The following is a 25,947-nucleotide window of genomic DNA, read 5'->3' as shown; positions in this document are numbered from 1 at the left end:
ACTTTAGAAAAAACAAACCCTATTAAAAATGAAAAACAAAATGAGCTTGTCACAACATACGACGAATATACTTGTTCTACAGGAATAATTACTAATTTTTTTATATACATTATTGAGGAGCGATATACATACATTTTAAAAAATTTATAACCTTTTACAATTTATTTTAAATTTTTGTATCATTAATTTTTGTCAATTCCACGGTTATGATTTATTAGATCACATTTATTATTAAATATTAATTTTAATAAATTTTAACCGTTGGATTGTCGAAAATCAATGATGAAAAAATAAGTTATAATAGATTGTGAAACTTTTAGGTTGTAAGAATAACGTTCATCTGTTTTATTTAACCGAAAGTACGTTTTCAACTTTCAAGAATATTCTTTTAAACATGAACTCGCAAAACACGTGCTTTCTTTTAGATAATTAATACATTCGACATATTCTCTTGATGTCGTTAGCACTAATTCTTGTACCTAGCTAATAATGTCATTCATGAGTTTTCATAAATAACTCGTCTTTAAGAAATTTGATTGCTAACCTTGTGTCAAAACTTTTTTTATTATATAAGTGGCCAAGAGTACTATCTTTGTATTCATATTCACTAATAGAAAAGTTCAAATTTTCGACGGAAAATATTCCACTAAAATTAAAGACGGAAATTTCAATTGAAAATGTATTCCGTCGAAGTTTTTGAATGAAATATTATTTCGTCGAAAATTACCGACGAAATTTAATTTTTAATCGAAAAATCATTATAAAAAATAAATCAAAAAGAAATTATTTTTATAAATTTTTCAACGAAATTCATTTTCCGTCGAATATTTTTGACGAAAAATGAATTCTGTCGAAAATCATTATAAAAATAAATCAAAAAGAAATTATATTTATGAATTTTTTGACAAAAAATTAATTTAGTGGAAAATCATTATAAAAAAAATTAAAAAAATTATATTTATGAATTTTTCGACGGAAATCATTTTTCGACGAAAATAATTTTTCGACGGAAATCATTTTCCGTCGAATATTTTCGACAGAAAATGAATTCCTGCGAAAATAATTATAAAAAAAGAAATAAAAAAGAAATTATATTTATAAATTTTTCGACGGAAACCATTACGATAATTTTCGATGGAATTCCATTAATTTTCCGTCTAAATTTTTGGACGGAATTCGTTTTCCGTCGAAAACCGTTACAACAATTTTCGACGGAATTTCATTGATTTTCCGTTGAAATTTTTTGACGGAGTTAATTTTCCGTCGAAAACCATTACAACAATATTCGACGGAATTCAATTGATTTTTCGTCAAAAATTTTAGACGAAATTTTTAATTTCGTCGAAAAATTTGTTATCCACCGAGAGAAATTCGACGACCTGAATTTCGTCAAAAACAAAATTTTTGACAGAATTTTAACCATTTTCGACGGAAAAATTTCGTAGGAAAAATAGACTTTTTTAGTAGTGATTCTTTTGATAAAAATAAAAAGTTAAATTTGATTATAAAATAAAGTTAGCCGTTTTAAGCTAAAAATGCAATAGATTAGTTCATGTGTTTAGATATAGAGAAAAAAGTATCTAATGTTACTTTAGACAACTTTATCTAATATTCATCGAAACGACGTCGTTTTGGAGTTGAAAAATTAAAAAATTAGAATGATAAAGACTATTATAACCCTGAAATAAATTAAAATTACAAAAACACCATGATTTCCACTCCAAAACGACGTTGTTTTGATGAACATTATATAAAGTTATCTAAAGTAACTTTAGAAAAAACAAACCCTTAGATATATGTATCAAAATAAAATGTATCAATGCTGCATTCTTTAAAAAATGAAATGTTATTCAAGTAACCTTTATAAAGAAAAAAAGAGACAGACATAAGCTAAGTAATAAAACACAAGTTTATATATGTAAAAGGAATATATATATATATATATATATATATATATATATATATATATATATATATATATATATATATGGTGAGGAATATTTATATATTTTAATGGTGTAAAAAGATAATAATATTTTATATATGTAACATAGTTTATTGTGGCTCAATCAATAGAAATCCCAACATTAAGATTGAAGTAAGAAAATAGTTGGCATAATTATATTTGTCATATAATTTGTTGATGCTGTTAGATACACACAACCTTTGTACAAAAATCTCACGGTATTCATATCATTAATTACCATTTATTTCTCATTGTATTATCTCTTTTTCACTTTTTTTTTTAAACATATATAGCCCATAATTTTGTGAGTTGATAAAGATCTTTTACTGTTTATAAATATAATAATTCATGTTTTAGTTGCATTGGAGTGTTCACAAATTAGATTAAATCAGTATGCGGAGACAATGCAACGTGATAAAATCTATTTAGTAAGAAAATGCAATGATGAAAACTTTAAAAAATATGAACGTTTCCATCACAGAAGTTCAAAAACAGGAAATAAAATAAGAATAAAATGGCATTTTCCTAATTTTTTTAAAAATAAATTAGCTAAGAACCAAGAAAAAACAAAACACCACATAAAGATCTCCCGTCCAATATATCCTGTGTCCTTAATTTCCCTAAATAAAATATACAAAAATTATTTGCAAAAGGTAAAATCCAGTACATAAAGTTGTCGGACTTATCAAGGTAGAGGTGAGCTTTGATTGTGCACGGTTTTACTTGTGCATTTTTTTGCAAGGAAATTATTTTTCAAATTCGAACCTCTGACTATCAGGTAAGAGAAAAAAAAATTATGATTTCTCCAAATGAGTGGTCACAACATAAGAGGGTGAGTCTTCAAGACTGGTTTCGGGTGTGAGAAGTAACAATTTTGCAAAAATATAAAAATGAGCTAGGTCATGTACAAACGATCAGAGGATCATGGGAGGGATGAGCATTGTCTTCCCTAAACTTTAATTATTTTATTATTGTATGCATAAAATGATATTTGAAAAATTATAATAAATTATTAGCATTAATAATTAGCCTCACCTTAAAAAAAACTTATAATAATTAGTTTATCTTATTATTTTTAATAATATTTGTAATTTTAATATTTTATTTTCACCTTCTATCACCAAAAAAAAAAATCCTAGATGCATGCATCACCGTAACCGATCCTTATACCACCCACCTTCACAAAGTCGAGAATTATTGTGCACAGAGGTTTGTACCTTTTCTGGTGGTCACACCACAAGTTTTCAACATTAGAAAAACGTGCTATGGAACTTTGTTCCATTCGTAATTACAAAAATCGCCTTTGCCAAATAACCCTAGCTAGCACCATTATAAATTGGTGCTTCTCATACCCTAAAAGCCATCGAGCTATACAAGAAGACCATTACCCATAATTAGCCCATGGCTTCCACAAAACAACCATCAATATTCCTCCTCTTTGCACTTATATCCCTCTCCATCACAATCAACTCCTCCAATGCTACTGATTGTGTTGGCAGCGGAGCCATCTCTGTTTACTGGGGTCAGCATTCCGATAGCGATGAGGGCACCTTGCAAGATACATGTGCCACCGGAAACTATAACATCGTAATCCTCGAAACCCTCATTGTGTACGACAATGGCAGGACCCCAGTGTTAAACTTGGATGATCATTGTGGCAGCAGCCCTTGCTCTGTGCTACAATCACAAATAGAATACTGCCAAGAAAACAACATCAAAGTTTTCCTTTCCATTGGCCAAGATATAACCATACCAACCAACTCGTCGCCATCTATCAATGTAACTAAATACCTTGCAGATTACCTCTTGGAGCACTATCTAAGTGGTCAATCTGGTCCTCTAGGAAATGTGTATTTGGATGGCATTGATATTGCTGATGTTTCAGATAGTGAACACCTAAAATGGGATGAACTTGTTAGGGTCATTAATGCATCCACAACAGATAGAAGGATTTACATATCTGCATCACCACAATGCGTATACCCAGATTACTACCTTGACTCCGCAATCCAAACTGGCATTGTTGATTACGTTTGGGTTGAGTTCTACTACCAGAACCCTGATTGCATATACTCAAATGGAAATCCTTCAAAGCTTTTGAGTGCATGGAAAACATGGACCTCACGTGTTCCCAATAGCTTAATATTCTTGGGTCTTGCGGCTTCTGATACAATAGCTGGTTATATAAAACCAGATGCACTCATATCTGAGGTTTTACCAACAGTAAAGGAAGCTTCCAACTATGGTGGAGTTATGATTTGGGACAGGTATCTTGATAAAATTAATAATTATTCTCCTCAGATAAAAGATAGTGTCTCAAAAGTTTGCCGATGTGTGTGTGATGAGTCTGCATCGACCAGTTTCTATGGTCTTCCTCTGCGGGGAACCATTTGAACGTAGTGTGTTGTAGACACAATAGTTGACGTGCCATTAGGCACTTAATGTATGGAATAAAGTAGCTACCAATGTGAGACCTGTAATTGTTTGATTACAAGCATGTAATGGATCTCACTTCAAATAAAAGTTCTATTTTATGAAACAACTTATGTCTTAACTACGAAATGATGAACACTAAATTTAATAGCCTATAACATCCTTCCAGGGAAAAAAAAGATTATGATATCCAAGGTTTCCTTTCGTCTCTTTCTTGTTTATTTTACTCTTTTGGCTGATTCAATATGCTGTCGAAAAATGCATGCCTCAACTCCTTCTCTCTCATGCATGCCTTGTCATCCTGTTTGGTGTCATCGTCATCATAACCTGCTCCCGTGCGCGCATCATCGATGACTTTAACGGTGAAAAGGACACAAAGTTCTGTTCTCTTTAATGTGCAGGTCGGCCGCCACTTCGTTTTGCTCCGGTTCATGGAGGTTAAGGACGCGGGTGCTTAAGATTGCATGCCAAAAAGTTACGGAAATGAATAATCTCGTGTGTTATTTAATATAGGGAAAAGTTCACCAATGTCCCTATGGTTTACTCCAGAATTATTATGCTCCTGTGGTTTTTTTCGATCCCCTGTGCTTTGTAAAAACTAAGAAACCACAGGGACATATGTGATAAAAAAACATACCTTTTTACAAACCTCAGGGGCATATGTGATAAGAAAAAAATCACAAGAGCATAAGTGATTCTGGAGAAAATTACAGGGGTATTGGTGAACTTTTCCCTTTAATATAACTATGTCATATGAAATTATCTTAACCATCTATAAACAAATCAACCGTAAAGATTTTATAATTTTTTATTCTAATATTTTTTTTCCTCTCTTCTTTTTTTTTTTTATCATTGTTCACCCTTGTACGGTTACGATACTCCTAAAGCCTTCTTTGCCTCTGCCTTGTATTTGTTTAATTGATTGTGCCTTAATTAATTTGATTTTTCAAATTAATATTTAGTGTCTTGTAAATAAAATTTGAATTAGAAATTATGTGGAATAAATATTTATGACATTTCGGGCAAAAATCATGAAAATTTAAGCAAAAATTATGAAAAATCATTGGGTTTTATATTGGGTCAAAACTGGAGTGACTTGATTGAAGACGTTGGACTTGTAACACTTTTGTTGTTGTGTTACTGTGCACCTTTTGTTATGAAACAACTTTTCATAGCCAATTCAAATTCGAATTCAAACATTTAAATTCAAACGTTCAAACATTTAAATTCTAAATTCAAATTCAAATTTCAAATTCAAATTCAAATTTCAAATTCAAATTTCAAAATTCAAATTTCAAATTTCAAATTCCAAATTCGAATTTCAAAATTCAAATTCAAAATTCAAATTTCAAAATTCAAATTTCAAATTCAAAATTCAAAATTTAAATATTTGATAATTAATTAAATTAATTAGTAATATCTTGGACCATCCAAACCCATTAACAATACCATGCGCCCTCTCCCTCTTAGGTGGGCTTCCAAACTTCATCTTGGGCTAACAACCATTATTAGGCCCAATACCTTTAATGCTATATCATCATGACATTAAGGTGTTAGTGTGTGACTCATTAGGTTCAACATAGCCACTGACATAAATGGGCTCGGGCCCAACAAGCCCACAACCCATTTAATGACAACACAGAGCACTAGCAATGTTTTGTTGCCCCAGAGCTAGTTAGATTAATGACTTGATCATCCTATTACACATATTTGGTTGTCGTATATATTTCTTTTCGTCTCGGTTATCTTCCCATAAAACCTAGGGTAAGGAAGCGTATCAACCTTTGCGGTTTAGGGTAAGCTTTATTCGAAATAGGGAATCTTCAATTTACTGACTCTAAAGGCAGATCATCTCATGATCTCTTTTACTATGCATAGATTCCTGAGTCCCTATAAATGTCATCCCGATTTCTCCGGTTTACAGATAACCTAATCTCTCATAGAAATTTGACGAATTCCTTCAGCTTATCACCCTAGCCCTGTGCTCTTTCGGGACAAGCCCAACAGTATACCTATGAGTCTCCATGTTTCAGGAAGACGGGGTATACAGTCAAAGCATGCCTTCTAGAACACAGTCTAGGTAATAACTTCTGGTCTAAGGAAAGACATACCCAAATATAAAGAGACTACTCTAATGATACTCTCTGTGAGATTTCCTCATAGAGTCTCTTTTATGGGTCTGTTCGGTGTGAGCTATACCCTTATTGATCCACCCACGACTTTAGCTAAGATATTGTTGGGCTTCCTCCTTCAATGCTAAGCCCAAGCCCATTTGAAGGGTTTCCTAAAAACCCTAACCCTAATTTCCACCTCCTCTATATATACTCATTGTTGTGGGTGGAGGCAAGGTTAGATTTGAAAGGTCAAATTTGAGAGAACAAATTTGAGAGATTTATTTGATTGTTTGAGCAAAAGCTTTATGCTTTGCATTTGAGAGATCTCTAGAGAGAGTTTGAGTGAAACATCTCTAGGGTAGTTTGATTATCACCATTGTTAGAGAGGTTGAGTTAACCACCACATTGGTGTATTTGATTATTTGTAACCATTATCATCATAGTGGATTTTTGATCTGGACTAGGTCCCGTGGGTTTTTTACTTCTTCATTAGAGAAGGTTTTCCCACGTTAAAACTGGTTGTGTTCTTCTTCTCTCTCTCTCCTATTTTGATTTTTTCGTTTTTGATTGTTCCGCTGCGCTGCCTGACCTGGTGAAGTTCAGGCTGAGGTATTGCCGAGATCCGAGATCAGGATCTTGTTGATTGACTTCCGCACAAAGGCCCCTGAGCCGAGCTTGAGGGAACCGAGTTTTCCCAACAGTGGTATCAGAGCCCGAGTTCGACGGGTTCTGAGGGAGACGAGATGGAGACCAGTGGCATAACTCATGATGGAGATATGTTCAAGTTGACCGCAGATAATTTCACATATTGGAGACCGATGATGGAAGATCATCTCTACTGCAAAGATTTGCATGAGCCCATTATCCTTGATGAGAGACCGGCAGGCAAGACAGATAAGGAGTGGGAGATCCTGAGTCGGAAGGCGGTAGCCACGATCAGGAAATATATTGATAAAAGCCTCTTTGAGCACGTGTCCGAATTCACGAACGCGTATGAGTTGTGGACGAAATTAGAGTCCATGATTCAGAAGAAGACTCCCAGGAACAAAGCACACCTGGTTCGCCGACTTGTTAAGCTTGAATACAAGGACGGTATGAGCATGATTGAACACCTGAACACATACAAAGGTATTGTGAATCAGCTGTCAAAGGCTGATATGAAGATTGATGAAGAACTGCAGGCATTGCTGCTGTTGAGCTCGCTGCCAGAAAGCTGGGATACTCTGGTGGTGACCCTGAATAACTCGACTCCGGATGGAAAATTGAAGATGGATGTCGTGACAGACAGCCTTCTGGGCGAAGAATCCAGGAGAAAAGAACGAGGTACTTCGAGTACGTCTGAGGCCAACGTTGCTGAGAACAAAGGGAAATCCGACTCCCGCGGTAGAAGCAAAAGCCGAGGTAGAGGTCGTGACAGACGAGACAAGTCCAGAGGTCGGTCAAAGCCGAAATATGAGTTGAAGTGCTTTTACTGTGGAAAGACAGGCCATAAGAAGCCAGACTGCTGGACCCTACAGAATGATGAGAAGAACGGCTCTGTGAAGCCGGATCAGATTGTTCCCAAGAAGAGGGAAGACAAGAGCACCACTGCGGTGGCTGCAAACCCTGATGCCGATATATTCCTCCTTGGTGAGGATAATTATTTGAATGTTGCATATGATGACTGCACCTGGATTGTTGACTCCGGTGCCTCCTTCCACGTTACTCCACACAAAGGTTTTTTCTCCTCTTATCGAGGTGGTGATTTTGGAGTCGTGAAGATGGGAAATCAAGTGACCAGCAAGATTGTTGGTGTCGGTGATGTAACTCTGACCACAGATGTCGGATGCCGACTTGTGTTGAAAGATGTAAGGCATGTTCCTGACATGCGTTTGAACCTAATCTCGGTAGGCAAACTTGATGATGCCGGGTTAGTGAACTACTTCGGTAGCGTGAGATGGAAGCTGGCCAAGGGAAACTTGGTCGTGGCCCGAGGTAAGAAGGAAGGCTCCTTGTACGTGATGCAAGGAAAGATCAATGGCGGAGAAGCCAATTCTGTTCGAGATGAACCTAGCTTGGAACTATGGCACAAGCGCCTCGGCCACATGAGCGAGAAAGGGCTCCAGATCCTGAACAAGAAAGGATTATTGACCGGGTTGAAAGGCCAAGTGTTGGAGAGTTGCACGCACTGCCTAGCTGGAAAGCAGCACCGGGTTTCTTTTGTGAGATCGGATCAACCTAGACGACGCAGGTATATTCTTGACCTCGTCCATACTGATGTCTGCTCCATGTCGGAAAGATCCCTTGGAGGAGCTCAGTACTTTGTTTCATTTATTGATGACCATTCCCGCAAAGTGTGGGTATATTTGTTGAAAACTAAAGACCAGGTACTCCAATCATTTAAAGAATTCCATGCGATGGTTGAAAGGGAGACTGGCAAGAAATTGAAGGTGGTCCGATCTGATAATGGTGGTGAGTATTGCGGCCCATTTGATGCATACTGCAGAGCGGCCGGGATTCGACTAGAGAAGACGCCCCCCAAGACACCTCAGCTGAATGGACTGGCTGAGCGGATGAACAGAACTATTGAAGAAAAGGTCCGAAGCATGTTATCCAATGCCGGGTTACCAAAATCATTCTGGGGAGAAGCCGTCAAAACTGCTGTTGACTTGATCAACCTCTCACCATCACGGCCACTTGAAGGAGAAATTCCAGAAGAAGTCTGGACAGGTCGGAAAGCGGCCTACAATCAACTGAAAGTGTTTGGATGCCGAGCTTTCGTGCATATCCCTAAAGATGAAAGGGCCAAACTTGATGCAAAGACTAAAGAATGCATTTATCTTGGTTCGCCGAGATGTGAGTTCGGGTTCCGACTTTGGGATCCAATCAATAAGAAGATCGTGAGAAGCCGAGATGTGATCTTTCATGAGCATGAGAACATTCATGACATCTCGAAGCCCAAAGCCCGGGTGACTGTCAGACGTGAAGAACCCATCCCTCCTGTCCAAGCTGAAGCAGGGGGAGAAAATCAAGAGAATGAAGAAATTGATGACCAGCAACAAGCTGAAGATGACCAAGACACTGAGGTCCGAGTTGAAGATGAGATCCGGGATGAAATTGATGAACCGGGTTCTCAAGCTGAAGAACAGCCGAGATATCCAACTCGAGAAAGAAGACCCTCTACAAGGTACCCATCTGATGAATACACCGTTGTTGCTGAAGACGGTGAGCCTCAGAGTTATGATGAGGCTGTGACTAGCTCAGAGAAAGAAGAATGGGAAAAGGCAATGCGAGACGAGATGAAGTCTCTGCACGAGAATCAGACTTATGAGCTGACCGAGTTGCCTAAAGGAAGACGAGCTTTGAAGAATAAATGGGTCTACAAGATCAAGAATGAAGAGAACGGGCAGAAACCGAGATACAAAGCCCGGATTGTAGTGAAAGGCTGCAATCAGAAGAAAGGAGTTGATTTTGAGGAGATTTTTTCTCCTGTGGTGAAAATGACCTCGGTCCGAACCGTGTTAGCCATGGAAGCTTCAATGGACCTCGAGGTAGAACAAATGGACGTGAAGACGGCATTTCTTCACGGTGACTTAGAAGAAGAAATATATATGGAGCAACCAGAAGGATTCCAAGCTCCAGACCAAGAAGACTTGGTATGTCGGTTGAAGAAGAGCCTCTATGGCTTGAAGCAAGCACCTCGGCAGTGGTACAAGAAATTTGAATCATTCATGATTGATCATAAGTTTGAGAAGACTGAAGCCGACCACTGCGTATTTGTGAAGAGGTATGAGGCCGGAGATTTTCTGATTTTGTTGTTATATGTTGACGACATGCTTATTGTAGGGAAAGACAAATCGAGGATAGCCGCCCTGAAAAAGGCATTGAGCTCGTCCTTCGCAATGAAGGACCTCGGCCCTGCAAAGCAGATTCTCGGAATCAAGATCATCCGAGATAGACAGAAGAAGCTACTGTGGCTAAGTCAAGAGAAGTACATTGAGAAGATATTGAAGAGATTCAGCATGAACAAAGCCAAAACAGTGAGCACCCCCCTTGCCGGACACATAAAGCTGAACCAAAAGCAATGTCCGAGATCTGATGATGACAAAGATGAGATGATGAAGGTCCCTTACCAATCCGCGGTCGGAAGCTTGATGTATGCAATGGTTTGCACTAGACCCGACTTGGCGTATGCTGTTGGAATGGTAAGCCGGTATTTGTCAAACCCCGGCAAAGAGCACTGGGAAGCAGTGAAGTGGATCTTCAAGTACCTTCGAGGTACGACCGACTTATGTCTCCGATTTGGAGAAGGCAAAGCCGAGTTGCAAGGCTACTCGGATTCTGATTTAGGGGGAGACGCCGACTCGAGGAAGTCGACTACAGGATATTTGATGAGATTTGCCGGAGGAGCTGTCTCTTGGCAATCAAGACTTCAGAAATGTGTTGCACTATCTACAACTGAGGCTGAGTACATTGCCGCTACTGAGGCAAGCAAAGAGATGCTGTGGATGAAGAAGTTCCTCATGGAACTCGGCCATGATCAAGACAAGTACGAGCTGGGTTGTGACAATCAAAGCGCAATCCATCTTGCGAAGAATTCAACCTATCACTCCCGCACTAAGCATATTGATGTGAGGTATCACTGGATCCGAGATGTGGTGGAAGGTGGTGAGCTCGAACTCGTCAAGGTGCACACTGACCAAAATTGGTCCGACATGATGACAAAGCCGGTTCCAGCAAGAAAATTTGAAGACTGCTGTGAAGGAGCCGGATTGATGCTGAGGCCGACGCATTGAAGTCGGAGGGGGAGATTTGTTGGGCTTCCTCCTTCAATGCTAAGCCCAAGCCCATTTGAAGGGTTTCCTAAAAACCCTAACCCTAATTTCCACCTCCTCTATATATACTCATTGTTGTGGGTGGAGGCAAGGTTAGATTTGAAAGGTCAAATTTGAGAGAACAAATTTGAGAGATTTATTTGATTGTTTGAGCAAAAGCTTTATGCTTTGCATTTGAGAGATCTCTAGAGAGAGTTTGAGTGAAACATCTCTAGGGTAGTTTGATTATCACCATTGTTAGAGAGGTTGAGTTAACAACCACATTGGTGTATTTGATTATTTGTAACCATTATCATCATAGTGGATTTTTGATCTGGACTAGGTCCCGTGGGTTTTTTACTTCTTCATTAGAGAAGGTTTTCCCACGTTAAAACTGGTTGTGTTCTTCTTCTCTCTCTCTCCTATTTTGATTTTTTCGTTTTTGATTGTTCCGCTGCGCTGCCTGACCTGGTGAAGTTCAGGCTGAGGTATTGCCGAGATCCGAGATCAGGATCTTGTTGATTGACTTCCGCACAAAGGCCCCTGAGCCGAGCTTGAGGGAACCGAGTTTTCCCAACAGATATGTCCATATCTGTAGCTCATGAGGTCTTTACCTTGCATCCGAATACAAGTAGATAAGTCGTGCTAGTCTTACCCGAGATCACTGATCCCCATTCTCAGTGTCTCTAGACTAGGAACATAAAATTAGGAATAAATATCCAGTATCCTTGAATCCTCATGATCGTGATCTCATCACAGATACTCAAGAGATACCTATTTTATTCCAAGGGGTTTATCCAGTTACTCATATAAAATATTAACAGTAATTTTGAGACAAAATATAAAATAGGATAAATAGTGCTTTTATTTATTTGCGACAATACAAAGGTCCACATATGTCCTAATCGAATTAAAAGATTGTCTCTAGGACATCCATATACTAACAAGCTCCCACTTGGCCTAGAGCCAATCAGACCTAAGTCGTATACCCAAAGCCTCATAATGACTATCATGTTTTCTCTGAGAAACAGTCTTTGTCAGAGAATCGGCTAGGTTATCATCTGTGGGAATATAATCCATCTTTACATCCATCCTATCAATGATTTCTGTAATCAGGTGATATCTGCGGAGCACGTGCTTAGATCTTTGATGAGACCTAGGTTCCTTTGACTGCGCAATGGCTCCACTGTTGTCGCAAAGCAACTGTATGGGCTCATCCACGCTTGGAACCACCCTAAGTTCAGATATGAACTTCTTGATCCACACGGCCTCCTTAGCTGCTTTTGAAGCAGCTATATATTCAGCTTCTGTCGTTGAATCAGCTGTTGTCTCCTACTTGGAACTCTTCCAAGATACTGCCCCACCATTTAAGGTGAATACGAACCCTGACTGTGACTTGCAGTCATCTTTGTCACTCGGAAAGCTGGCATCAGTGAACCCTTTCACTGCTAGCTCATCAAACCCACCATAGACCAGAAACGCATCCTTAGTTCTTCTTAAGTATTTAAGGATGGTCTTGACTGCTGTCCAGTGACCCTCTCCAGGGTCCGACTGGTATCTACTCGTAATGCTCAAAGCATATGAGACATCTGGTCTCGTACATATCATGGAATACATGATGGATCCAATAGCCGAAGCGTATGGAATTCTACTCATGCGATCCTTCTCAGGTTGTGACTTAGGACACATAGCCTTTGAAAGATGTACCCCATGACTGACGGGAAGAAAACCCCTTTTCGACCCTTCCATGCTAAACCTCTTTAGCATCTTGTCAACATACGTGGATTGAGATAAACCCAGCAGCCTCTTGGATCTATCTCTATAGATCTTTATACCAAGTATAAAGGCCGCTTCTCCCAAATCCTTCATGGTGAAGCTTTTTGAAAGCCACTCTTTCGTTATTTGTAATGTGGGGATGTCATTTCCTATTAACAATATGTCATCTACATAAAGTACCAGGAAGACGACATTACTCCCACTAACCTTCTTGTAAACACAAGGTTCATCCTCGTTCTTGATAAAATCGTTACTCTTAACGACTTCATCAAAACGAATATTCCAACTCCTTAATGCTTGTTTTAGCCCATATATCGACCTTTGAAGTTTGCATACCATATGCTCCTGATCTTTGATTTCAAAGCCCTCAGGTTGTGTCATGTACACTTCCTTCTTCAAGAACCCATTCAAGAAGGCGATCTTGACATCCATTTGCCAAATTTCATAGTCGTGATATACCGTTATTGCAAGCATGATCCTAATAGATTTGATCATGGCAACAGGCGAGAAAGTATCATCATAGTCAACTCCTTGTCTTTGACGATACCCTTTTGCAACCAACCTAGCTTTGTAGGTTTGAACGTTGCCATCTGAATCAGTCTTTCTTTTAAAGACCCATTTGTTACCGATAGGAACTATTCCTTGCGGTTTAGGAACCAAGGTCCATACCTTGTTTTGATACATCGAATCCATTTCAGATTCCATGGCTTCAAGCTATTTTGAAGAGTCAACATCCTTGACTGCCTCTTCGTAGTTACTTGGTTCATCATCCTCGACGGTTTGCTGATTCTCAATCACAAACCCATACCTCTCAGGTGAATGGATGACCCTCGTTGACCTACGGAGTTGTGTGTTTACTTCTCTATTGGAGAACATCGCCTGCGGAGCAGACTCGGGTTCCTCAATCTGTTCATGTGGTTCTTGAACTTCTTCAAGATCAATCTTACTCCCACTGGCTCCTTGAGAGATCAAATCCTTCCCAAGGAACTCAGCATTCTTTGACATAAACACCTTGTGTTCATCCATGGAGTAAAAGTAGTATCCCTTAGTACCTTTGGGATACTCCACAAATAAACATTTAGTACTCTTAACACTAAGCTTGTCTGATGCCAACGCTTTGACATAAGATGGCGATCCCCATACCCTGAGGTAACTCAGGTTGGGTCTCTTACCATTCCATATCTCATATGGTGTGGTCTGAACAGATTTAGACGGTATCCTATTTAGAAGGTATGCCGCTGTGTCTAAGGCATATCCCCAAAACGATTTTGGAAGTTGAGTCTCACTCATCATAGACCTGACCATCTCTAACAAGGTCCTATTTCTCCTTTCGGAGACACCATTTTGGTGTGGTGTGTAAGGTGCAATAAACTGCGAGAGAATTCCATTTTCTCTCAGATAATCCTGAAACTCATGGCTCAGATATTCACCACCACGATCTGATCGTAATGTCTTAATCATCTTGCCACGCTGTTTCTCTACTTCATTCCTAAACTCCTTGAACTTTTCAAAGGCTTCAGATTTATATCTCATTAGGTACACGTACCTAAATCTTGATTTGGGATAGGATATTGTGACACCTAAGTTATGTTACACCCATGTGACACCCAGTCAATCTCACCGTTAGATCGCTTATGTTGATCCAACGGTTATATTTATTTTCATCTTTGTATAGTCATGATTTCCCAAATTTAAAGTGAAAGCATTAAATATGGGAAATCATAACCATACAAAGGTAGAAATAAATATAAAATATTAAATTTGGGAAATCATGACCATACAAAGATGGAAATAAATATAACCGTTGGATCAACATAAGCGATCTAACGGTGAGATTGACTGGGTGTCACATGGATGTAACATAACTTGGGTGTCACAATATCTTATCCCATTTGTCATCAGTAAAGGTGATGAAATAGGAGTATCATCCTCTAGCCTCTATAGACATTGGCCAACAAACATCAGTGTGAATGAGTTCTAATAACTCACTAGCTCTATGACTCTCACGCCCTGTAGGCTTGTGACAAGTCATTTTCCCAGCTAGACAAGATTCACATTGTCCATAGGATTCCAAATCATGGAATCTAGGTATCCATTTGCATGCATCCTAGACAATCTTGTTTCGTTTATGTGCCCTAGTCTACAATGCCAAAGATAAGATTGATTATCTATCCTAGGTCGTTTCACGGCTATATTGAGCACTTCAGTTCCCATTTCCAGAACATATGTAAGAACCTGCACCGTTAATTAATGTATTTAATTAATTAATTATGCAAAAATAGGAAATGATTCCATAATTGACCCTAATAATTATTTATGAGGCTTAATAATCATAATAAGTGGGTTAGAATGCTGAAAGTTGCTTTTCGGAAGAAAAGTGCAGATACCGGTTTTGCTAGTCGGTATAAATGCGTACCGAAAAAGTATCCCGGAAAATTAAAGTAAGTGCATGATAATTACTAGAATAATATGTAGGACTTGTAAAACGAGTTTCAAGTCCAAATAATGAGAACTGGTGCTAGAAACCGGTACTGGCTTTGAAAAGCGCGTACAAGAAAGGTGCTCAGAAAAATATAAGAAAAATATGATAAATCTTAGAAAATTATGTAGTTTCATAATCCAAAGTTTGGGATTAAAATGCTAAGCGTAGCAATTAAAGTTAATAGTGTGCGTTTATGTGTTAAATCACTATAAATAGGCACACTTGGCCCTAAACCCTAGGCACTCAGATTTGTCTACGTGACTTGGTGGCTGACTTGCACCTTATACACTGTTCCATTGCTGTCTTCTTCCTCTTGGATAGCCTTGTGGCCTTTTCTTCCTCATTTTTCTTGATTCTTCATCCTTGAGCTTGTATACACTTGAGAGCATCCTTGTGGGAGTGAAAGGAGGGTCTTTTCTGAGGTTCCAGCTAAAGTGTTGAGCTGGTGAGGGGTGAGTTTGAGAGTTTGAGAGGAGTCATCTTGTTCTTGGTGTTTTGAAGCTTCAAGGAGCCTCCTTGTTGTGTAAAAGAACCACATTGGTGCACCATTTTCGTGTGCAGTGAGAGACAGAATCTTGGAAGTGTCTAGTGAGCTCCAAGAGCATCTCCATTATGAGTTTTGAGCCTTGGTATGTTGTACCAACCTTTAACTTGAGTTTTAAGGCTTAAAAATGGTACCTTGATGCATCTAATGACTAAAAGATGATAACTTGTTGTTGGGTAATGTTGAACACGCCTAGAAATGCATGATTAGGTGTTTAAAATCGGTAAAAAGGGAACCTTTAAGCGATATCTTCACGAAAATGCAAAAACTGCATTCTGTCGTGAAATATCCGGATATTTGTCGAACAGATATCCGGATATGTGGTTTTGGGATATCCGGATATTGGATATCTGGATATGTGAATCTGTATATTCGGATATTGCATATCCGGATATGGACAGTGAGATATCCGGATATTGCATATTCGGATATGGTCCCGAGGAATATCCGGATATTCTGGGATTTCGCAGAACAGTAGCTGTGCTGTGTGTAAAGTAGGCTATTGGGGGTTTGTGGAACCTAGTTTGATGAAGTTGAACTTCTGTATGTATTGGTCTAAGCCAGAATCATGGGATTAAGGGCTTGTGGCTTTGTTAGAAGCTTTAAGACTTGAAAACATAATGAAAAGGCGTTGTCTTTAATTTGTATGCATGTGGCACATGTTATTGATTTATATTTAGTCCATATCAGATTGTGATCTGCTGTGATTGGACTTTGAGCTTGTGGCATTGGATAGCTAGCTTAGAGGTAAGCTTTCGTGTCCTCAGTTTAGCCATGTTGTGGTTCCACCACGTCCCATGGGGATATGGTATATGCATGCTGTGTTACATGCTTTTGATGTTTTGGAAATGCTGTTGAGCTATTGTATGTTAGTGCCTTGTTGATATGCATGGAGGTGTTCCACCTATACAGTAAGCCTGAGTATGTAGAACATACAAGAGGGTGAGACTGTGGGTGAGGTGCAAGCGGTGTTCCTTGTACTACATGTAGGGAATAGACGTATTCCTACATTTCTCTGGCCAGGAGATAGTGATTACACACATGCCATAGATATCTGTTGCACTACATAGTTTTGGAACTGATAATGATATAAATGCTTTTTGAACTTATATTGCACATGTAAGTGAGCTTGGGGTGGAAGATCCTTGAGGACCCCTTGTCTTATTGAGATTTTTAGTTTAGAGATCTCACCCCACGTTTGGGGAATGCTTATTTCAGGGTCAGGTAATGTTGAGACCTCAGGCGGCAGGAGGCCGGAGCTGAGTTAGATTGCTGTTATATTATGCTGCCTTGATTGGATGCTGGATTTGCATGCTGCTTTTATGCTTATAGCTTCAGTTTATGTTTTGGAGTTTTATGTTGAGACTTGTTGTTTACTATGTTTATTTGGTGAGCATGGGGATTGTCCATGACACATAGTATTGTTATGTCTTGTTTATCTCTTGAGTCTTTTGGAGTTGTAATAATGTATCAGGATATTGTCCGAATTACTTGATGTAATGCCGTGATTTAGATACACACTTTATCTATATATTGAGGTATTTCAGTAGATGTCTTACTGCAATTTACATACAGGCGATATTTTGTGAAATGGATTAAGTAATCAAGTTGGTAATTGATAATGACGTCATAATTGAAAAGAAAAAGAATAATCCGCATTTTTTTAATTAAGCATCGCTTAATACGATGTAATGTTAATATTTCGAGTATACACGGGGTGTTACATTTTATGGTATCAGAGCAACGGTTCAAGGGAAAAGCCTGTATGTATTGCAATGATTAGAATGTTTGGTTGTGTCTGTTTTGTGTGTTTGCTCCGTCGAGTATTATTATGATAATGCATATGTGACCACATTGCGTGGGCCTGATCAACTCATAATTTGTGAAACTTGTGCAGAGTCATGGTAAGACCCGGGAGAAACCGCGAGACTTCGGAGGATCGGCCCGATCCTGTCCTGGCTGCATTAGCTGAGATGCAAGCGGCCCGACTAGCCGACCAGGAGGCCATGAGAATGGCAAACCAGGCCATGCTGGACGCCGTCAGAGAGGCGAACAGGAAGGCCACTGAGGACGTGTTGGAGGCCAACCGTCTGGCGGACATGACGATGTTTAGAGTCATGTTGGAGGAGATGAGGAATGGCCCTGATGTTGGTCATGTTCCACCGCCACCCCCTCCACCGCCACCACTACCACCACCTCCACCCAGTCTGCAGGATGACTTTCAGAGTCAGATGGGAGATGGCAGTCATCTTACGGGGGCCATGCAGACCGTCCCTGTTTTTGTTGAGGATCGTGATGAGATCGATCGCCGGCTGAATGCTTTCCGTAAGCATAAGCCACCTGCCTTTGATGGATCCTTTGATCCTGTTGCTGCGGCATGTTGGCTTCAGGCGTTGGACAAGATTTTTCGGGTCATGCAGTGCACAAATCCGCAGAAGTTGATGTTCGCTACTTACATGCTGGAGGGCGATGCCCATGAGTGGTGGACAAACCTTTCTCATGTCTACGAGATGCAGGGTCATGTGGTGACTTGGCCTATGTTTGAGGACTTCTTCTTGGGTCAGTACTTTCCATATGACGCTCAGGAGAGGCAGCAGGGAGAGTTTGACAGATTGGTTCAGGGCTCGTTGTCTGTGGACGAGTACCTGGCCAAGTTCAACCAGTTGGTGAAGTTTGCACACTTCAGGATGGCAAGGCCTACTCCTACATTTCTGGCTGCTAAGTTTCGCAAGGGACTTAGTGAGGATATTGCTGGTTACCTAGCTGGTTCTGCTTCTAGAGATTTTGGGACACTGGTTCAGCAGTGTCGTGATATTGAAGATTACTACAGCTCGAGTAAGGCCAAGAAGGCCAAGGTTGCTGAGGCGACGAAGGTTGCAGCTGGTAGTTCCACTTCTTGGCGAGACAGGAAGTTTGGGAACAAGGGTAAAGGTAAACAGTTGGCAGCTCGGCAGGCGCCGAGTCAGTTCAAGAGGACTTCTGCTCAAGGGAGTGCAGCGAGACCTCCTGCTCCCAGGTGTTCGGGATGCGGGAAGACTCATTTTGGGCCGTGCTCTACCGGCCAGTTGATTTGCTTTCAGTGTGGCAAGGAGGGCCACTTCTCCAGAGACTGTCCGTCGGTGACGGCGAGGGCTACTGCAGTGCAGGCAGTGCCACTTCAGATGGTTCCCCTTCCACCTACTTCAGCACCGGCAGTGCCACCATCTTCTGGGAGAGTTTATACTCTGGATCGTCAGCAGTCGGATCGAGCTCCGAACCTTGTCAGAGGTACTGTTACGATTGGTACATCAGCTGTTGATGTTTTGTTTGACTCTGGGGCTACGCATTCTTTTGTTGCTACCCCGATTGCTATGGGGCTTGAGTTGCCCAGTGATGTGTTTTCTCCACCGATGCGGGTGACTACCGCCACCGGAGAAAGATGTGATGCTACCACTGTTCATCGCGATGTGGCGTTTCAGTGGGATGGCCGTGAGTTCTCGGTAGATCTGATAGGATTGCTGATGGCCAACTTGGAGGTTATTTTGGGCATGGATTGGCTGTCCAGAAATTGTGTGATGATTGACTGTTGTGCCAAGCGTGTAGTGTTGTCTCCGTGTGATTCCACAGCCAGTTCCTCGCCGTACATTTCGTTGCTGCAGGCTAGGAGAGCCTTGAGAGCAGGGGCATTTGGTTATGTCATGTTGGGAGGTTTGGTGAGTGGTACACAGGAGGATATCACTGGCATTCCTGTGGTGAGGGAGTTCCTCGAGGTGTTTCCTGAGTTTCCGCCACAGAGGGAGATAGAGTTTTCCATAGATCTGTTGCCTGGTGTGGGGCCGATTTCTTTAGCTCCATACCGGATGTCGCGACCGGAGTTGGCAGAGCTGAAGAAGCATATTGAGGATCTTTCCGCGAAAGATTTTATTAGACCGAGTGTGTCTCCTTGGGGAGCACCGGTTATCTTTGTGAAGAAGAAGGACGGGACAATGCGATTGTGCACCGACTACAGGCAGCTGAACAAGGTGACAATCAAGAACAAGTATCCCCTTCCTCGGATTGATGATCTGTTGGATCAGCTCAGGGGTGCTTGTGTGTATTCCAAGATTGATCTCCGGTCCGGATACCATCAGATTCGGGTGAAGCCGGAGGATGTCCCGAAGACCGCATTTCGCTCGAGATATGGTCATTTTGAGTACTTGGTGATTCCGTTCGGTCTCACCAATGCACCTGTTGTGTTCATGGATTACATGAACCGGATTTTCCAGCCGTAACTGGATCAGTTTGTGATCGTCTTCATTGACGACATTTTGATTTACTCCAAGACGGAGGAGGAGCATGTGGGGCATTTGAGAACTGTTCTGCAAGTGCTAAAGGAGAAGAAGCTGTATGCAAAGCCTTCCAAATGTGAGTTCTGGCTCAAGTCTGTGAAGTTTCTTGGGCATGTTATTTCTGCTGAGGGAGTTGCAGTGGATCCAAACAAGATTGAGGTCGTGCTGGATTGGGAGAGACCCAAGACAGTTACGGAAGTGAGGAGCTTTCTGGGTTTGGCAGGTTACTATCGGAGGTTCATCAAGGGATTCTCCACCATGGTTTTTCCATTGACTCGCCTTACTCGGAAGGAGACTCCATTTGTGTGGACTCACGAGTGTGAGGTCTGTTTTCAGGAGTTGAAGGAGAGACTGACTACTGCTCCTGTGTTGGTCCTTCCTGATCCTGCGCTTGAGATTGAGCTTTACACCGACGCCTCCGGGAAGGGGCTAGGTTGTGTGTTGATGCAGTTGGGCAAAGTGATCGCCTATGCTTCGAGGCAGTTGAAACCTCATGAGGAGAACTACCCTACTCATGACTTGGAGTTGGCTGCTATTGTGTTTGCTTTCAAGATTTGGAGGCATTATCTTTTTGGTTTGAGGTTTGTGGTGTTCAGTGACCACAAGAGTTTGAAGTACCTGTTCGACCAGAAGGAGTTGAACATGAGGCAGAGGAGATGGATGGAGTTCATAAAGGACTACGACTTCGAGCTAAGGTATCATCCTGGCAAGGCCAATGTGGTAGCTGATGCTTTGAGTCGAAAATCCAGTAGTTCATCCAGTTTGTTACTTGGTAACTTCGATGTGGTTGAGAAGTTCCGCAACTTGGCAGTGACCGCTCCGTGTGAGAGTGTACTTCTCGGATTGGAAGCATCTGATGTTGTGAACGAGCTGCTAGAAAAGATTAAAGAGGCACAAGTTCAGAGAGAGTGTCTGGATTATGTGAAGAACCAAGACGGTGTGTCTTGGAATGATGATGGATTGCTTTTGTTTAAGCAGAGGATTGTAGTTCCTCGAGGCCCGTTGACAGAGGAGGTTATGGCAGAAGGCCATAAGGGTCAGTTTTCTATCCACCCTGGTGCTACTAAGATGTATCAAGACTTGAAGAAGAACTTCTGGTGGCCGGGCATGAAGAAAGATGTTGCTATCTTTGTGTCCAAGTGTTTGGTTTGCCAGAAGGTGAAGATTGAGCATCAGAGACCGTCTGGTGAGCTTCAACCTCTTGAAGTACCACATTGGAAGTGGGAAGGTATTTCCATGGACTTCGTGGTGGGATTGCCGAAGACTCAGGCGGGTTGTGACTCTATTTGGGTAGTTGTGGACAGACTGACGAAGTCTGCCCATTTTCTTCCAGTGAAGGTGAGCTTCAGTACAGAGCAGTTGGCCAAGCTTTATGTCCGCGAGATTGTGAGGCTTCACGGGGTGTCCGAGAGTATCATCAGTGATAGGGACCCGAAGTTCACATCTCGGTTCTGGGAGGCGCTGCAGGAGGCTTTTGGTACACAGTTGAGATTGAGTACCGCCTATCACCCTCAGACAGATGGACAGACTGAGAGGACCATCCAGACCTTGGAGGACATGTTGCGAGCGTGCACTTTGGAGCAGGTCTCGGCATGGGATAGGTACTTTCCGTTGGTTGAGTTTTCTTACAACAACAGCTTTCATGCTAGCCTGGGCATGGCGCCCTACGAAGCACTGTATGGTAGGAGGTATCAGACTCCTACTTGTTGGTCTGAGGTTGGGGACAAGGAGCTTTTTGGCTTGGACTTTGTCCAAGATACCACCTTGCAGATCCAGATGATCCGTGAAAAGTTGAACCAGGCGCAGAATCGCCAGAAGAGCTTCTATGATGTCAAGCATCTTCCGCTGGAGTTCAGTGAGGGTGAGCACGTGTTTGTGAGACTTTCACCTGTCACCGGTATTGGTCGGGCACTCGGAGTGAGGAAGCTGAGCCCGCGATATATTGGGCCATACCAGATCCTTGGTAGAGTAGGACCTGTTGCCTACCGGCTTGCCTTGCCTCCGAACCTGGCTAACATCCACGACGTGTTTCACGTATCTCAGCTTCGGAAGTACATAGCAGATCCGTCGCACGTGGTGCAACCGGATGATGTGGAGGTTCGGGAGAACCTAAAGACTCCCGTCGGACCACTCAGAATTCTCGATCGTGGCAAGAAACAGTTGAGGAGCAAGATCATTCCGATGGTCAAGGTGCAGTGGACCGGAAGGACTCCCGAGGAGTGTACTTGGGAGCGTGAGGACGAGCTTCTCCGGCAGTACCCCGAGTTTCGACCAGGTACGTTTCTGATTTTAGGGTCAAAATCCTAAAAAGGTGGGGTGAATGTAAGAACCCGCACCATTAATTAAGGTATTTAATTAATTAATTATGCAAAAATAGAAAATGATTCCATAATTGACCCTAATAATTATTTATGAGGCTTAATAATCATAATAAGTGGGTTAGAATGCTGAAAGTCGCTTTTCGGAAGAAAAGTGCAGATACCGGTTCTGCTAGTCGGTATAAATGCGTACCGAAAAAGTATCCCGGAAAATTAAATTAAGTGCATGATAATTACTAGAATAATATGTAGGACTTGTAAAACGAGTTTCAAGTCCAAATAATGAGAACTGGTGCTAGAAACCGGTACTGGCTTTGAAAAGCGCGTACCAGAAAGGTGCTCAGAAAAATATAAGGAAAATATGATAAATCTTAGAAAATTATGTAGTTTCATAATCCAAAGTTTGAGATTAAAATGCTAAGCGTAGCAATTAAAGTTAATATTGTGCGTTTATGTGTTAAATCACTATAAATGGGCACACTTGGCCCTAAACCCTAGGCACTCAGATTTGTCTACGTGACTTGGTGGCTGACTTGCACCTTATACACTGTTCAATTGCTGTCTTCTTCCTCTTGGAGAGCTTTGTGGCCTTTTCTTCCTCATTTTTCTTGATTCTTCATCCTTGAGCTTGTATACACTTGAGAGCATCCTTGTGGGAGTGAAAGGAGGGTCTTTTCTGAGGTTCCAGCTACTGTGTTGAGCTGGTGAGGGGGTTGAGTTTGTGAGTTTGAGAGCAGTCATCTTGTTCTTGGTGTTTTGAAGCTTCAAGGAGCCTCCTTGTTGTGTAAAAGAACCACCTTAGTGCACCATTTTCGTGTGCAGTGAGAGACAAAATCTTGGAAGTGTCTAGTGAGCTCCAAGAGCATCTCCATTCTGAGTTTTGAGCCTTGGTATGTTGTACCAACCTTTAACTTGAGTTTTAAGGCTTAAAAATGGTACCTTGATGCATCTAATGACTAAAAGATGATAACTTGTTGTTGGGTAATGTTGAACACGCCTAGAAATGCATGATTAGGTGTTTAAAATCGGTAAAAAGAGAACCTTTAAGGGATATCTTCACGAAAATGCAGAAACTGCATTCTGTCGTGAAATATCCAGATATTTGTCGAACAGATATCCGGATATTAGATATCCGGATATGTGGTTTTGGGATATCCAGTATATCCGGATATGTGAATCTGTATATCCGGATATTGCATATCCCCATATGGACAGTGAGATATCCGGATATTGCATATCCGGATATGGTCCCGAAGAATATCCGGATATTCTGGGATTTCGCAGAACAGTAGCTGTGTTGTGTGTACAATAGGCTATTGGGGGTTTGTGGACCCTAGTTTGATGAAGTTGAACTTCTGTATATATTGGTCTAAGCCAGAATCATAGGATTAAGGGCTTGTGGCTTTGTTAGAAGCTTTAAGACTTGAAAACATAATGAAAAGGCGTTGTCTTTAATTTGTATGCATGTGGTACATGTTCTTGATTTATATTTGGTCCATATCAGATTGTGATCTGCTGTGATTAGACTTTGAGCTTGTGGCATTGGATAGCTAGCTTAGAGGTAAACTTTCGTGTCCTCGGTTTAGCAATGTTGTGGTTCCACCATGTCCTATGGGGATATGGTATATGCATGCTGTGTTACATGCTTTTGATGTTTTGGAAACGCTGTTGAGCTATTGTATGTTAGTGCCTTGTTGATATGCATGGAGGTGTTCCACCTATACAGTAAGCCTGAGTATGTAGAACATACAAGAGGGTGAGACTGTGGGTGAGGTGCAAGCGGTGTTCCTTGTACTACATGTAGGGAATAGACGTATTCCTACATTTCTCTGGCCAGTAGATAGTGATTACACACATGCCATAGATATCTGTTGCACTACATAGTTTTGGAACTGATAATGATATAAATGCTTTTTGAACTTATATTGCACATGTAAGTGAGCTTGGAGTGGAAGATCCTTGAGGACCCCTTGTCTTACTGAGATTTCTAGTTTAGTGATCTCACCCCACGTTTGGAGAATGCTTATTTCAGGGTCAGGTAATGTTGAGACCTCAGGCGGCAGGAGGCCGAAGCTGAGTTAGATTGCTGTTATATTATGCTGCCTTGATTGGATGCTGGATTTGCATGCTGCTTTTATGCTTATAGCTTCAGTTTATGTTTTAGAGTTTTATGTTGAGACTTGTTGTTTACTATGTTTATTTGGTGAGCATGGGGATTGTCCATGACACATAGTATTGTTATGTCTTGTTTATGTCTTGAGTCTTTTGGAGTTGTAATAATGTATCAGGATATTGTCCGGATTACTTGATGTAATGCCGTGATTTAGATACACACTTTATCTATATATTGAGGTATTTCAGTAGATGTCTTACTGCAATTTACATACAGGCGATATTTTATGAAATTGATTAAGTAATCAAGTTGGTAATTGATAATGACGTCATAATTGAAAAGAAAAAGAATAATCCGCATTTTTTTTAATTAAGCACCGCTTAATACGATGTAATGTTAATATTCCGAGTATACACGGGGTGTTACAACATACAATCCATTTATTAAAGAAGCAGTACCATAAACAATATCATTCAAAATGATAGAAAATGTACCATTCTTAATACTAAAAGTAAAACCATCTTGTTCTAAACAATAAATAGAAATAATGTCTCTAGAAATATTTGGAACATAAAGACAATTATTCAAATACAATAAAAGGCCCGTAGGCAAAATAAGGTCGGCATCTCCAACAGAATGAGCAGCAATCCTTGCTCCATTGCCAACGCTGAGGTCCACCTCGTTTCTCTCCAATCTCCTTGGGCTCCTAAGCACCTGTAACATATTGCAGATATGAGAACCACAACCGGTATCCAATACCCATGAGGTAGGATTAGCACAAGAATAATTTATCTCAATCATGAAAGTACCTGAGGTAGAAGCATCACCATGCTTCTTGTCCTTCACACTCTTCAGGTAGTCTGGACAATTCCTCTTCCAATGGCCTTTCTTGCCACAATGGAAGCACTCAGCATCGCTTTTGTCCTTGGATGCACTCTTACCCTTCTTTTTGCCTTTCTTCTTCTTGGGTTTTCCTTTGGGTTTAAGGGAGTCTCCTTTCGCAGGCTCCTTGCCCTTACCCTTTGCCTTGCTAGGCCCACCAATCAGAAGAGCATGTGTCCTATCCTTCTTGATAGACACTTCAGCAGTTGTTAACATGCT

The 25,947-nt window shown here is 40.8% G+C and overlaps 1 protein-coding gene across 1 annotated transcript; it reads left to right on the top strand.

Moving 5' to 3' along the window:
• Positions 1-3,367: 3,367 nt before the first annotated feature.
• On the top strand, positions 3,368-4,360 carry LOC133292796 (acidic endochitinase-like). Its single transcript, XM_061491248.1, has one exon. It carries the CDS (start codon positions 3,368-3,370, stop codon positions 4,358-4,360), a length of 993 nt encoding a protein of 330 aa, XP_061347232.1.
• The last annotated feature ends 21,587 nt before the right edge of the window (positions 4,361-25,947 follow it).

The sequence above is a fragment of the Gastrolobium bilobum genome, unplaced genomic scaffold (assembly GCF_033153095.1).
Source record: "Gastrolobium bilobum isolate Gb01-03AN ecotype WA unplaced genomic scaffold, APGP_CSIRO_Gbil_v1 utg46457, whole genome shotgun sequence".
Lineage (NCBI taxonomy): Eukaryota > Viridiplantae > Streptophyta > Magnoliopsida > Fabales > Fabaceae > Gastrolobium > Gastrolobium bilobum.
This window is presented reverse-complemented; position numbering and strand designations above follow the sequence as displayed.

Coding starts and splice junctions, on each gene's coding strand:
- LOC133292796 (XM_061491248.1), top strand. CDS start 3,368: ATGGCTTCCACAAAACAACCATCAATATTCCTCCTCTTTGCACTTATA.